A 16458-nucleotide genomic window follows, 5' to 3' on the forward strand; every position below is an offset into this window, starting at 1 on the left:
CCTCGTTCACACATTATTCACCGTACATTAAATATTTACATACACATATTATAGGGACAGTTAGCTATAGTAAACACACATTTATTCACTCATTTCCTCGCATCTATATTCCTGAATGAAAAGAAACTACTCTGAATTTAATTTATTACTATATTGATATTAACACAAGCTAAATTGAAGATTAAATCGGTGCTTATAAAATTTATTAATTTATATAAGGAAAATAGAAAGTTTTAATCTATAAAGTTATAAACTCATAAGTTTATGAATAAAACCTTAGTAAAACAAATATGATAATTAAATTAAATCAGTATATGTACAGAATCGCACTCTTATAGCCTAATTATGTAAGTTAACAAGAATAGAATAATTTTTTTTAAAAAAGCGATGAGATTATAATTAACTCTAAGGAAAATTTTTCCAAGAAATGAAAATATGACGGGAGCTTAATAGATAACTTCATATCAATTTTACACTAAGAATAATGCAGGGAGTCCATAAAATTTATTAATTCAATACGAGTACGCATTGCACGTATGTTAAATGTACATGACTTCGGCAAATGTGCTGGGGTGGATAAGAGATGCTGTCTAATTGTAGGAAGAATAAATGACATGTTTAATAAGGTTAATTTTGTAGCTGGCAGATTTTATTTTGTTCAATTTCTTTTGGATGATTTCAATTTTAATTTTGAACTCATTATATATATATATAAAGGGCGGAGGAATAAACATAGAGTAACAATTATATGTGTAAAAACAATATTTGTTAAAAATAAGTGAACTATACTATCTAATACTGTAGGTTTTCAGGAGAGAATTTGTACTACCGCCCTAATATGTTAAGTTTCTAGTGTACATTGTAACCCTCACTCTCCCCGAGCTAATTTTACTGTAAATCTGTTTTATGAAATTGCTAATCCCCGTGTATCTGCATATTTCTCTATATTAACTTCTACGATGCATTTGCATATCGCGGCAATTCTAGAATCTGTGTGTGTATATTAGTATTAATGTTAGCATAACTACTATACCTGTATAAAGTATAAGTTTATATATGCACGTGGTGTGTTTATATATTGCATATGCACAGCTGCAATCATATACAAGAGAATCTGTATTTGTATATGCATGTGTTTATGCACATATACTTAACTACGAAGGGGCTAATGTGCGTGTCTCTTTATATACATGTACTTATTAGATATGCGTTTTCATACATATGTACATATCATTTTAAATTTTGCATGTATGCTGCTCTTAGCGTATTTGTTTTAAAAAGTTTGTGTCACTGTGTAGATGGGAATGTGTTTTCTTTTTATGTGTGTGGATGTGAGTGTGTGTGTGCGTTTTTTCTTGGAATGTATGTTTAGTTATATAATGTGCCTAGTATACTAAAAGCTTTGAAAGTTCCAGGTCGTTCAAAACTCTCCGGTTATTCCTTAGTAGATCCGAAATGGAACCACAGCGTCCGGACGTCGGTCTTTTTGGTCATCGTTGTAGAAAAAGAAGATCTTGTGGTCATCAGTACCGGGTATGAAATCAGAATATCCAGGGTAGATACCGAACCGATATCGAAACCTGGCCGTATAGGACAGCTGGTTTGGATTAGCCCTGGGTACGGCCGGTGGTATCACCGCCACACGTTGCGTGACTCCGTCATTAGTAGGATACGTAGTTCCCTGCCAATAATTACCCAGATATACACTAGGGTGGGAATGACCGGCTTCATGGCCGTGGAGAAAATGTTCAAAACCATGATGAGGTCGGCCATAGTAGCCATAGCTTGGCCAATACCAATCATTAAACAAACTATGACTTCCCTTGTTGAACATATTTTTCCATTCGCCACTCATGTCGCTACCAAGTTTATCACCAGTCATATATCCAAAGAACGGACTGGAAAAATCTGAAAAGGATCCATCTTGATAGCCGTTCGCAGAATGATAGCCGTATGACCCAAATACGACATCTTGAATAAGACTCTCTTTAATCTCCCGCCTTTTTCTCTTGGTCGGTCGAGTTTGAAGATGCGGAACATTTGAACTGTTTCCCTGACATAGATCGGTTTCGATCTCATTTGAACATGGGTAATTTTGAGTTAAAGCACCGTCTTTATTGTCAGCCGTTTGACCGTGAAGGTTTCTCTTTTGTCTATTGATAGCGGTGTGACCTTTATGCCCGGGGTTTTTGTAGACCTCTTTCGGAAATTCAGGTAGTAACGAGAGTAAATGTCGCACTTGTGATGGGCTTAATTTTTTTTTCCCCTTCTGGATTTCAGGCAAGAGCTTTGTCTGATGCACCTGCCGACTGCGTTCAGTGTGCACAGGAACTTCAGTTGCACTTGAATGTTGCTCTTTTAAATGTTTATTTGGATGGGGTTGTTGATGTTGGGGTTGTTGGGGTTGGGAATGTTGGTGCTGGCGTTGTCGATGGCTTGGTCGAGGAACCTCATGAAAATGATTCGATTTTATAACTGGTGGATTTTTATGAGTGGCTTTATGAGGAATCCATACGCCATGAGGTGATACAGGCACCTGAGATTGGACAGGTCTTTTAGGAACTGGCCTCAATTTCTCTTGTGGCTGACCATGAGAATGTTCTATATATTTGGGGTTTTGAATCGGTTCCTGGTTAATATCATTTGTATTAATCTGTGAGGGAAGCCCAGGTCGCTGTATATTATTATGAATATGTGAACGATGATTCTGTTCACGATTTGGATTGAAGTTCTCGACTGGCTGGTATGCAGGTGATTGAAACTGATTCTGCTGGTTATATGGTGGTGACATTGTCTCTTCCTGATAAGGTTTTGTGCGGGCGTTATTGTGATACGGTTCTTGATTAACAACGTAAAGTGGTTGTTGATTGTTGTGTGTCCCTGGTTGATCGTTGGGGAGATTTTGGATAGTCCACATTTTATTGTCGCCATTGTCGGGAAAAAGGTCGCTGCCAAATAAATTATTTATCATCCAAGGCATTTGGTTGGATCGACCGTTCTGCGATGCAGCTTTATTTGGTCGGATAATCATGAAATCCTCAGGTATTTCTCTATTGTTATTATTATTTCGTTGCATGTTCGTTTGTGGATTCTGGTTTCCGTAATTCGGAGTCAAATTGTTGGAAGCCGTTGGTCGATTCCTCCAGGCATCTTGAGGACCTCTTGTTTGTTTTTTTGTCGGCCGAGTGTTTACACTTGGAATAAAGCCCCCAGAATTGATTGGAGATTGGCGGGTAGGGATGTTCATCATAGATTCCCGAGGAAACCAATTAAAGGAATTTCGAGGTTCTTTCTCTTGTGGGAAAAAAGAAAATATATTCCCCATACCAAATGGTTCGAAAGTTTCAAAGCCGGATTGACGTTTGTTCCGTGCACCGATTCCTGAACGTTTGGGAAAAGTGGAGGGAGGTTGAATATATTTAATCGGTATATTTTGCTTTCCTGGTTCCTGAAGATTGTTCTTGACGTTTGTCAATGGCATGGGACTTCGTTGAGAATTATTATCGTTATCTGGAGCCATAAGCAAATGGTTTCTTGAAAATTGTGGATCCACAACTATCAAGTTGTCTCTGTTAATAGAAGGATTTTGCAGTCGATTTTGTATGATAGGGAATCTTCCAGTTAATTGACGCCGTTGGGAAAAAGGCGGTTGCCTAAAGCGCGATTGCATATTTCGATTTCCGATTGGTATTATCGTCATTTCTGGTTGATTCAGCACATAAGATCGACTCATGCTCATTGGGAATCTACGGAAATTCTGCCGCCGAATAGGAAGCGTTTGATCGCGTTCTATTAAAGTAGCAGGTTGCCGTCTTTCATATCTGTTATCATTTACGCGGTCCGAGTAATTGGGATTTCTTTGATTGTTTTTAAGTTTTATCTGGCGAATTCCCCCCAAACTAAGAATAAATGGAATTCTAAATAGAACCGGATGATAGTGGCGTTGTGGTAAATCTGAATTCATATCGCGTTCACTTTGTGTGGGACTAACAGTAGGAACTGGTTGAGCATTATGTATACCAGAGTTAAGAAATGGTTGTTCAATCGGACTTTCAAACGTAATTTGGTTCTTTGTCTGGTTTCGAACGTTATTACTTTCAGACCTAGTATCAATATCATTTTCATCTGGCATTTCCTTTGGTGATGGACGCATTTCATTTGCTGATGGACGCATTTCATATGGTGATGGACGCATTTCATTTGGTGATGGACGCATTTCATTTGGTGATGGACGCATTTCATTTGCTGATGGACGCATTTCATTTGCTGATGGACGCATTTCCTTTGGTGATGGACGCATTTCATTTGCTGATGGACGCATTTCATCCTCAGATGCAAATTCTGGTCGCCTGTTGTCTGAATACTCCACTTTAACTGGTTCGATCAATGGGCTTTTTGAGGGAGCGAGAACTGGCAGATCATGGGTTGTGGGGTTGATTGGACCCATGACCGCAAGCAACCATTTAGGATATTCAGTGTCTTCGGCTGGCAGGTCCGGGATTCCTCTGAAATCGGGATGATCTGCCCAGAATTCTGTCACGCGACTTTTTCTTGGGAAAGGAACGAAATCTGGGGGGTTGGCTTTCAAGCCCGGCCATTTATCTCGATGTCCGTTCGGGATTTTGGGTGTTGAACTGTGTTCACTTTCCAAAGAATCTGTCGTCGCCGTCGTTGTTTCCACTAGATCGGTATGCTTTGCGCTGTCGGTTACAGTCTCAGTTTCCTCCAATGTGCGGTCGCTGTTGATATCTTGGGCTGAGACGCAAACCAGCAAAGATAAAAGAAACCACACCACATACGGTGACATATTGGTTTATTCGAATCACTTATCGATTGTAGATTCAGATTTTCTTTTGATTAAAATGTTCCTGAAAAAAAAAAGAATAAAAGAACTTATTTTGCATTATTAAACAATATTTTAAATAAAAACGAATGGAGCAAAGTGATAACAATAACAATGAATATTTAGTGTAAGAGTAGTGTTTGGAGAATTTGCCGTTTTTCTTTGGTTTAGAAGCATATATGAACTACAATACTTGACTTTTACCTTTAAATGTTAGTTTAAATCAACAATTACCTTCTAATCGACATCTTAAATTAAAATGCGGAATCAGAATAGCAGTGAGTCAGAAATCTTGAAAGGATTCCCTGTCCGAATCGGAGTAATAAAAATTCTAGGAATCAGAGTCGGGTTTTTAATCTCTAAAGGAAGTAGGAGTTGGATGTTTTGAAACTTTAGGAGTCAGAGTCTTTTGAAATTTTAAGAGTCACAGTCAAACCCTATATCTTTCGTCCCCACAATTCTTGTTAAAAATGTTTTAAAATTACTCGCATTATTTGTATTTTCGGGTTACTGCTCTAATCTGATTATAAACAAATATATAATATAAGGAAATATCACTATATGCAGAAATACTAATTAACGTATAATTGAATAGAAAAACAGAGAAAAAGATAGATAGCAAAAGGTGGATATAGGAAGCAGAAATAAATCCTCCAATCTTGAGCACGTGGTACAATGTGGAAAGGAATGGCTGGTTACTTTTAATACATCTAAAACCAAGCCTCTCTCTTTACATCATCAACATTCTGATCCACATCTGGCATCAATTGAAATGAATGGCTCTCGTCTTCAGGAGGCCTCAAATTTTAACAAGCTTCTGGGCTTGACCGTTACTCCTGATCTTAAATGGAACACGTACATTAAATCTGTTGCCAAGGCCGCTGGAAAAATGGTGGGATCTTTCTATCGATCTCGTAAATATCTCATTGCTGATGCAATTCTCTATCTATATAAGAGCCAGGTAAGTCCAAGGATGGAGTACTGTTGCCACATCTGGGCAGGAGCTGCTAGAAAGGACTTGTCCTGCCTTGATAGAGTTCAAAATATACTTCGTAGCCTCGTAGGAGATGTCCTTTTCTCTTCCCTGCAACCTCTATCTCACAGAAGAGATGTTGCGAGTTTGTCTCTGATGTATCGTTATTTTCATGGAAAGTGTTCGACTGAGCTTCAGTCTATGAACCCCCTCACCAAACTTCATAAGAAACACTCGTCTAGCTGAAAACACTATCAATAATTCCCCCCACTCTTTAGCTGTGCCTAAACCTAAATGTAGATTCCATGAACAAAGCTTCTTTCTTAGAACTGCACGCCTGTGGAATTGTCTTCTGTTTTCCTGCTTTCCGGCTGACTACAATATGGTTGTCTTCAAGTCTAACGTAAACAAGTTTTTGATGAGCCCTTCCATATAAGTTAACAAATTTACCGAATTTCCATTACTAATGATTACTATAATGTCCAATTTCTACTGTACACTCTTTAACCCTTATCCTCCAGTGGCCTCTTGGCCTTGATGATGTGGTGACGCCTATGTAAAAAAATGATTTTGGATTTTTTTTTGTTATTTTTACATCAAACTGACTTTGCAATCTCAACTTTTCTGATATTAATCACAGCTTAATAGGTGACCTAATGTATAACATTGTTTATATATATATATATATATATATATATATATATATATATATATATATGAATATATTGTGTCAGATCATGTCATATGCTACTGGTACCATGTAACCCAATATTACCTGCCTCATGGTCGGATCACCGGCGACTAAACTGGTTCCCCCACCAGACTTGTTTGGTGAGGAGGGCGACTAGTCTCCCTGAAGGATTAAAAACAAAATAAAATCCCTGAAGGATTAAAAACAAATAAAAAAAGGGCGAATGAACCCTTTTTCTGGGTCAACGGCCAACTAGCACCGTGTATATATATATATATATATATATATATATATATATATATGTGTGTATGTGTGTGTGTGTGTGTGTGTGTGTGTGTTGAGGTGGAGAGGGCTCCCGTAAGCCGTGGTGAAGGCAACTTTTCTAGGAGAAGCAAATCTCTAATATAAAAAAAAACAAAGCGGGAGACCAGTATCCGCATTAAGCTGGTCTGCAGTTTAATTTGTTGCTGGCTATCTTGCTCTTGCGTGTTGCTGGATCTCAACATTTTGAACCGAGAGAGAGACTTAGCTGTCGTACAAAGCTAAGACTCTGTAACATCATCTTTGTATAGATACTCCCTCTAGGTTCATGGACTTTAAGTGTCTGAGGGAGTTGCACTCGTCTGACAAGACGTTGCAATCATATATATATATATATATGTGTATATATATATTATGCAATTAAGTAAACATAATTAAAAAAATAAAAATTGTTGATATATTTATCGATGTCTTTATTCCAAGCGTTTCCCAATATGATTAAAAACCATTACGAAGAAGTTGGCAATTAAGACAAAACATTAATAAACATATAGACGATTGTTGTTATGTTTTTTAAAAAAAAAATTAATATATGCACATACAGTCCTGGTCAGAATCATAAGACCACTTAAGAAAGTAAGCGTTTACGCATATTATCGAATTTTTAATCAAACAAATGATTGAAACCATTGCCAAAAGGGAAAATATAGTGGAAAAAATGAAATCTGCTTCATTCGAAACCTTAACCCTGATCTAATAATTATTAAAAAAAAAAAAATTTTCACCTGGTTAAAATGATAAGACCACTTTAATAAAATCGGCTAGTTTTGAAAAAAAAGAATACGAAAAGCTTTCTATGTTACTAAAAGCAACTTGTTAGTGGATATAAAATATCTTACTAAATTATAAATGGCAAAAGGGAAACCATTATCAGAGTTTGAGAGAGGAAGGATCTTTGATCTTAATAGGGGTGGACTCTCCCATAGATCCATTACAAACGAAGTGAATCGTAGCAAAACGGTCATCACAATTTTTTTTTTAAGAAATCCAGGTCAATATGGGCACAAAAAGAGTCCAGGTAGACCAAAAAAAAAATAACCCCATCACTAGATCGCCGTATCAGAAGAAGTTAAAAAAAATTCCAGTATGAGCTCAAGTCGATTGAAAAGCCAAATAGCAGCAGAATGTAGTCCTAAAACCATCAGAAGGCATCTGAAAATGAAGGGTTTCAATCATTTAAAGTGACTGCAGAAACCACGTCTTCTTGAACAGCACAAAACTAACCGACTAAAATATGCCGCCAAATACCAGACGAGAAGTGGGAAAATGTAATTTTCTCCGATGAGAAAAAGTTTAATCTAGATGGTCCAGATGGATTTCAACACTATTGGCATGATAAAAATTTGCTCAAAGAGACTTTTTCAACTCGGCATAGTGGAGGAGAGTCTTTAATGATATGGGGTGCTTTCTCGTCAGCTGAGAACCTAAAGTTGCAAGTAGTGAAAGGCCGGCCAACATCATATAAGTACATTTCAATGCTTGAAAATGCTTTTATCAGGATTGAAGGTCCACGTCTGTGTGGAAGAAATTGGATTTTCCAGCAAGACAACACTGCGATACACACTTCTCGACAAGCACGAGAATACTTTTCTTCTAATAATATAGAATTGTAAGATCATCCAGCATGTTCTCCGAACCTCAATCCGATTGAAAATCTTTGAGGATGAATGGCAAAAGACTTGTTCAAAGATGGAACCCAGTATGATTCGATAAAGGAACTTTCTGATTCAGTTTTCAGTACATGGGATAAAATTCTTTCGCAACTGATAAAAAAACTTAGTCGCAAGCATGCCAAAGAGAATTTTTGAAGTAATTCGTAATAATGGAGGCTATGCTAAATATTGAGACACTTTTTAGTAATTTATAATTGCTTTTTATTAGATAAATTATCAGTGGTCTTATCATTTTGACCAGGTGAAAACGTTTGTTTTTTAAAAAAATAATTATTAGATCAGGGTTAAGGTTTCGAATGAAGCAGATTTCATTTTTTTTCCATCATATTTTCCCTTTTGGTCATGGTTTCAACCATTTGTTTGATTAAACATTCCATTATATGCGTAAACGCTTACTTTCTTATGATTTTGACCAGGACTGTATATATATATATATATATATATATATATATATATATATATATATATATTACTATTACATTTATACACATATAAGATATTTTAAAGTAATATTACATATTGCAGGTATATATTTTCAGAATTTACTTCAGTAGTGATTAGTACGGTAGTAGAATTTTATAGCAGTATTGAAATATGTCTACGGCAAGTAAGCTACGGGGAAACGTTCATCTTTCATTCTCGCGAGTAATCTTCAGAATAAATGATTGATGATTTTTGCGGCAATGAAACAAAAACATTTGTGCATAGCTTGTTTACCATCGATATATTTTCATACCACCAACTAATATATATATATATATATATATATATATATATATATATATATATATATATTAGTCTTCACGCCAAAGAGCAGGACACAAAATGTTTTAAATAATAATAGAATAAGAATATAAATAACAATGGGAGGACTACTATTGACCGTAACCAATTATAAGTCTTTTTGAAATTTTCATCTCTATTTATCTCGTTATGTACTGAATATTTGTTAATGAAACATGTTCCTTATTAAATTTTAAAAATTTTCTATTCTGAAAGAAGTTTAAAAAAATTTAATCTAAAAAAGTTATTTTAAAGTTTTTGTTTAAAAAAAAATCAGATTTTCGTATTATTCAGACCTATATTACAAAGAGGGGGTTGTAAAAATGAGTTGTGGTGTGAGGAGAAATACAAACTGAAACAGAGAGAATATTCAAACCCGTAATAATACAAAGAGAGGGTTGCAAAAATAAGTTGTGGTGTGAGGAAAAATACAAACTGAAATAGAGAGAAGGAGTTTTAAAATATAATCTTAAAAAGATAAGATACAAGTTAGAAAAGCATTTCATTCAAGGCATTTCATCCAAGGTATGAAAATGTTTTTACTATAGGCTTTAAAAATAAAGGTACAAGATTGAATTTGAAATTTATTTATCTTCAAAGTGCACTTTTACAAATTTTACAAAATATGGTATAAAAATTTAATTTAAATTGAATCAAAAAATTACCTTGGATTTATTTTATGCAATGTACCTTTTGTTGCAATTTAAAAACATTATCTTTCATCTAGCACTTGATGATATAGATATAAAATTTTCAATGATTTTTTTTTAAAAAGTGCAACAGAAATATTCTGTGGATCTATATTAAAAAACCTGGTTAAACTTTGTGACATATTTCCATTCTATGGAAGTCAGGTGCGAACGAACACCCCATAATTTTATTATGCGATATTTCTTCAAACTGAAACATAATTATTAAAGTATACTTACGCAGATATATATGAAAAGTCTTTATTAAAGTTTGTGCCTATTTCCATTCTATGGAGGCCAGGCGCGAACGCAGACCCCAAAATTTTTATTATACCATCAAAGTATTCTTATGTAGATCTATATCAAAGTATTCTTATGTACATCTATATCAAAAACATATATATATGTGTGTGTGTGTGTGTTATTTGAAATTACAGTTGTTTCTGTAATACATATAACTTAATGTATCTATTTTCTTACTCTCTTACTCGTAGAATAGATGACATTGCCAATCACAAATAAAATCCATAACAAGATATGATTAATCATACAATATATATATATATATATATATATATATATATATATATATATATATATATATATATATATATATGTATATGTATATATAAACTCAATTTTGTGATTATTTCGTGATTTAACCATCACTCCTTTAATAGTTGTCGTGTGACTGAATTCATTTTTAATTTCTGATTTTTGTCTTCTAACTAATTGTTTCCCAATTTGACATCCACGGAGAGCAGCGCGTGTTTACATGATTTTTTTTTTTTTCATCTAATGATACTTTTTGTGCGTATTCTCTGAACTCTCATCCAGCGCACGAGATTTCGTCCATTAATCTCCGAAGAAACGATAATCGAATTCAAATTTCCAGTGTCTAACCTGCTTGCGGCGATCACTGGCAGTTCTCTGATTACAATTATAATTTCGATCTCTTTCTATTCTTTTTAGCTTAGTTTCAAATCATAGAAAGCTTGAAGGAACAAATTGATTTTTTATTTCGATATTTTTTTAAATAATGATAGAAGCGACATCTGCAGAAGTCGCAAACCAGACAGCTATTAACTGCCAACTTTGAGGGTTCCTTTTCCTACGTTACATGACGATATCACACACAAATACGCACCCAGCATTCAACTGAGTTATACCTACAACTCGTCTTTTTTCGTTTATTATCGTACTGCGACCACGAAGGTTACCATTGGTCTGCGCCAGAATAACAACTAACAGATTATTGATAGAATAACGATATTGAATCTATATCTATATATCTATAAAAGTAAAATATGTGTATGTAAGGATAATTGTCAACTTATATACTCAACGAATTTTTGATCTACAGACTTTAAATTTGATATATAGGTATTCAGACACGTGGAAAATTTTTAAATCGGTTTTCATTCGGATAAAAAGACTGCTAAGGGGTCAAAATTGAAAAATTTGGTACTTGGGAGTCATCGGATTTTTATCTGTTTATCAACTGTTTCACGAATATGCATGCGTGAATCGTTCCCATGACAAATTCCTTGTTAAGAACAAGTAGGTTTGAAAAAAAAAGCTTCTAAAGATCGTATCAAGCTGGCCTAATGGTTATTGTACTTGGCTGACTGTGTTTAGGTTTGGGTTTCAATCTCAGCTTGAGTATTTTTTTGCTTACAAGAAGTGAACAGTTTTAAAAAAAATATAATAATCGCGTGCACCTCAATTTCTGCATGAATTAAAATATAATATTTATGCGTATTTTACGACCGGACAACGTCGGGCAGCCAGCTATTTTTTAAGCTAATTTTAAATTTAAATATTTTTTTGCGCGCGTTGTGTAAGAAAGTTATCTTCTAACTTGATTCAATTTTAATTTCTGTTTTTTGTTTAGTAACTGTTTCTCAATTTGACATCCACGGAGAGAAATAGGGTTGAAGATAATTATTCATCCAGTTAGATTTTGTCTCGTCTTACAATTCGTCACAGCGCACGAGATTTCGACCATTTATCTGCGAGACTGCTTTCTTCGTCATGTATAGAAACGATAATCGAATGCAGATTCCTCAAGTCTAACTTGCTTGCGGCGATCCCTGGCATTTCTCTGATTACAATTATAATTTCGATCTCTTTCTTCTCTTCTTTTTAGCTTAGTTTCAAATCATGGAAGCTTGCAAGAATAGATTGATTTCTTTATACACCATATTTCCAATTCTCTTTGATGAAAGCGACAAATGCATAAGACACTGATTTAATACTAGGGTCACCGAGAAAATATGACCTGAAGCATCCTGTTCACTCACGAGTTATGCTTGAATCAGACAACAAAATGGCGGATCTGACAACACCGATATTTTAATCCTCTCTCCATCTCACATACGAGCACGTTAATGCTCAACCTGCTATTATTCTTATCGCAATTGGTGATATGAAAAATACTTGTTTTCGGAAGGTATACGTTGAAGGCCATGGAGTAAGATTGGCAAGGAAGCCGGGTATAGAATAGCAGACAGCCGATACGTTGACCTGATCAAGTAACTAGATATACTAGAAAGAAATAATATAATTTGCTGCGTTTCGGATTTTTATTGTTTTAGATGAGGATTAACACTTTTTATTATGTTGATTATTCGGACTACTATTCTCATCATGTATACTAGTTTCACATCGTTTCAACCGATAGAAATCACCAACCGTCTTTATTTACGAGGAAATCACCACTTAGTCTGAAGGCCACTCGAGGATAAGGGTTAATGAGTGTAAGATGTTCAGTGAGTTAACAGCGTAGTGTTGGCAGTTGGGTAAAATTTGATTATTAAATCATCTCTTGAGACGTATAAACACCTCAAATTCATCTTGTCGAACTCGGGAATCTTTACGTCAGACTCGAAAATCTTTACACCAGACTCGGGAACCTATATGCAATTCCGAACGGAAACGTTTATTTAAGGCAGATTGCTCTCGTTCTGTCAACCACTACCTGGTAGAAATCAAGTATTTTTAAAATTTTATTGTTAATTAGTATCGCCTAAAGTGAGAATTGAACCTTCAACCTCCAAAAGACTTAGAATTGAATTTTACTCATCACTTTCGACAATTGTGCCCATGGCACGCTGGAAGAAGGTCGGTGGTTACATCGTCCGAAATGTTGTGAGATTAATATTCCAAATAATACAAATAATGAGATGCAGTTTAAAACATTGAAGGACTAAACGTCATGTAAATAGAAAGTGGTGTTTATGCATATTAAGAGATGAATAAATCAGCTTTCAGGCATGCAAATGGATACAAGTGGTAAGCAAAATAAAATATATAATCTAAGTTAAATAGTAATTATGACCCTTGGTTAACAGTAAAAAAATTGAAAATTAAACAAATAAGTTTTATCAAACACAAGAAAATGTAATTGTCTACCGATCTGGATAGTTTTAAAGTTTTTAAACAATTTACAAGTTTTTCTTATTTCAATATAAGATTTCGTCGATATATGTCTTTCAGATACAGTAAGAATCCAGCATGGTCGACCCATCATTGTCGGTGGTGTTTCATTTCTTACAAAATAGTTAAAGCATGACTTATCTAACCACTTAGTATATCCCGAATGGAAAGCCCCCACCCTGGACATAGTGTTACTGGTAGCATAAGTACTTTTTTTACTATCGTTTAAGCATGAAGTTAACGACCATCTTCAAAAGATATCGAGCGCTATCTTTGACTGACTGGTGTTAGGCTAATTGATATTAACGATAAGAAACTTAGAAATAATAAATCATACACTCACTTTCCACATTTTAGAATAATATAGGTTGAGAGGAATGCAAATTTTAATTAGTTTGCTACAAAGTAATTTGTTGTATATATATTTTGGTTTCTCAACTGTTAACTATACTGCATAATTGTCGGTCAAATTGCCGTTGTTTCTTTTATGTGTGATGTGAGAGTTTCAATTCTGGACTGTGAAATGCAGCACTATCGTAGTCTGCCATTGTTTAATAACACAGTTACATTAACAGAATTCTAGATTATTTCACATTTTAGAGGTAGTGATAGTGTTAAAGTAATTAGCGACACGGACTGACGACCTTAGTGTTCAAAGTTCGAGCCCAGTTCGTTCCACAAAATTACTTCAGTTTGTGTTGCTCCCAAAAATGTAAATTAGGATTTTTGCGGATAAACTATGCTTGGTTGTGTATATAAAAAGTACCCCATTTTTAGTAAAGGAAGGACTTTCACATAAAAATTTAATAAACAAAAGATACGGCAAAAATTGAATTACACTTGTAAATCATATCTAAAAAATAGCACGGTTCGTAAACTGCAGAAGTACTAAACAGTTAAAAACACCCGCATTTTTGTACTTCTGCAATTATTTTTCTTTGAGTGACGCTGAGACATAAAGCGACACCCCCCTCCCCCGAAAAAACCCCATAATTACGTCGAAACTCCCCCACACAAATATATATTATCAACTAAATCAATTACCCAGACAGGAAAACATAAGATCTTTCTCAAAAGAAAATCGAAGAAAAAAAGTGAAAAAAAAAAAAACGCGTAGGAATATATCTGATATAAAAAGCATTACTTTACCTTGTTTCTTTTTCAAAGTATTATGGAAACGATAATAAAATTCAGACAGTCAAGTGAATAGTTGAAAAATGATTTTAAAATCGTCCGTAGGAAATAAATTTTAACCTTTTGGTAAACGTGCTCACATCTTACAATGAATCGACATTTATAGCCGAGACTTTAATAGAGGGCTTACGATTTAAAATATTTCGTCGAAAAATAAAATCATCCTTAGCCTAATTATTTGTTTTTTTATCAATATTTGTAACGTTTACATTTATAGAAAATAAATAATTAAAACAAATCATTTTATCATCATATTTCTAGATTTGGTTAAAAACTATATCCGTTCATAACCGGAGGTGAAATATCAGTGAAAATTACTTAAAATGTGCCAGTTTAGCAAATAGTACAAAATAACTTGAATTAAAATAATTTAAATAAATTAACTTTAAATAATACTCTTAAATAGAACAATTACATCAATTACATTACTATAATCAGTAATTTTAATTGAGCGAATTATTTAAAAAGATTTTCTTTAATATAATATGCAAATTAGATTAGTTCTATTATGTACATTGCCTTCAATATAGTGTATATATATTGATCGTGATGCTATTTATTTATATAGAAAATCTTATAGTAAATAAAATTTATATAGATAACCGTTTTCAGCAGGAAGTTTTGTATATATTAATCAAATTGTGAACAAACAAACAAACAGACAGTATATATATATATATATATATATATATATATATATATATAAAAACATGAAACAAAAATACATCGGTTTTTGTCTTCTAAATTTATAATACTTTCAAATATTCCAAATAACAATGGACTATATTTTAATTTCCAATTGCAAAGCCAGCATGCAACCTTACATATGGAGATAACTTCACCGAAGACAATTGGTATAAAGAAACGAAAAATAACATTCTATGAGTAATGCGTCATGCGTCATGCGTCTGCGTATAAATTTAAAAACTTAAAAATGAATATATATTTGTTTAAAAAGACTAAAAAAATACTTCATTTTTTTACCTCTACATTCATGGCTAAACCAATATATATTGAGTTAGATTATTGATAATTTATAATTAAAGATTAAAATAAAAAATGAAAAATCGGTTTCATAAACTACATTTAACATCCAAATGAATGCTTTGACGATGATACTTACGACTTTTAGAAAGCGAACAATTAAAAGATATATCTGCCATACCTAAAAATTCTAGTTTTATTTTTGGTGTCTTTAAAAAAAACAACCAATATTTTTGTTAATGAGGAGACTTTGTTTCAAAAAACTATATGATAAAACTATTGTCCAAGACGTATTGTCTATTCCAATAAACACCTCGTTTCCGAAATGATCGTACAATTTATTGATTTGTTTGTTAATCCCTATGAAACCGATTTTTAATTTTAAATTTTAATTATTTTTTATTATAAATTATCAATCATTTTGCTCAATATTAAAATAGCTATAGGATATATATGCCTATCGAGCTTATTATATGTTTGAATTGCAACGATCACTGTTTTATTTTATTTTAATTGTATTAATTTACTAATACATTAAAATATGCTCTGCTCTTCAGACTGTTGTTCTAATATCCTTAAAATTAATATGTATATATATATATATATATATATATATATATATATATATATATATATATATATATATATAAAATTACGAAAGTAAAAATTATGGAATAATAAATAATATATATATATATATATATATATATATATATATATATATTATTTATTATTCCATAATTTTTACTTTCGTAATTTTATTGCATATACACTTATTTTTTTTAATCTCTCGTCCTTAATCCTCGGTCAACCATCCCACATCTTCGTAATTTTCTCTCCCTTTATTTCTGCTTTGATACACTTTTCAT

At 33.4% G+C, this 16458-nt stretch overlaps 1 protein-coding gene across 2 annotated transcripts in view; it reads right to left on the reverse strand.

Moving 5' to 3' along the window:
- Positions 1-1309: 1309 nt before the first annotated feature.
- LOC145296005 (uncharacterized) overlaps positions 1310-16458 on the reverse strand; it is a 41104-nt gene continuing 25955 nt past the window's right edge. For both annotated transcript variants that reach the window (XM_080142019.1, XM_080142020.1), the window contains exon 2: positions 1310-4868. In XM_080142019.1, coding sequence (XP_079998145.1) covers positions 1442-4807 — 3366 coding nt within the window. In that variant the 5' untranslated portion in view covers positions 4808-4868 and the 3' untranslated portion in view covers positions 1310-1441. The remainder of the gene's footprint in view (positions 4869-16458) is intronic.

Source organism: Euprymna scolopes, chromosome 16, assembly GCF_053919585.1.
Source record: "Euprymna scolopes isolate OS-2025 chromosome 16, ASM5391958v1, whole genome shotgun sequence".
Lineage (NCBI taxonomy): Eukaryota > Metazoa > Mollusca > Cephalopoda > Sepiida > Sepiolidae > Euprymna > Euprymna scolopes.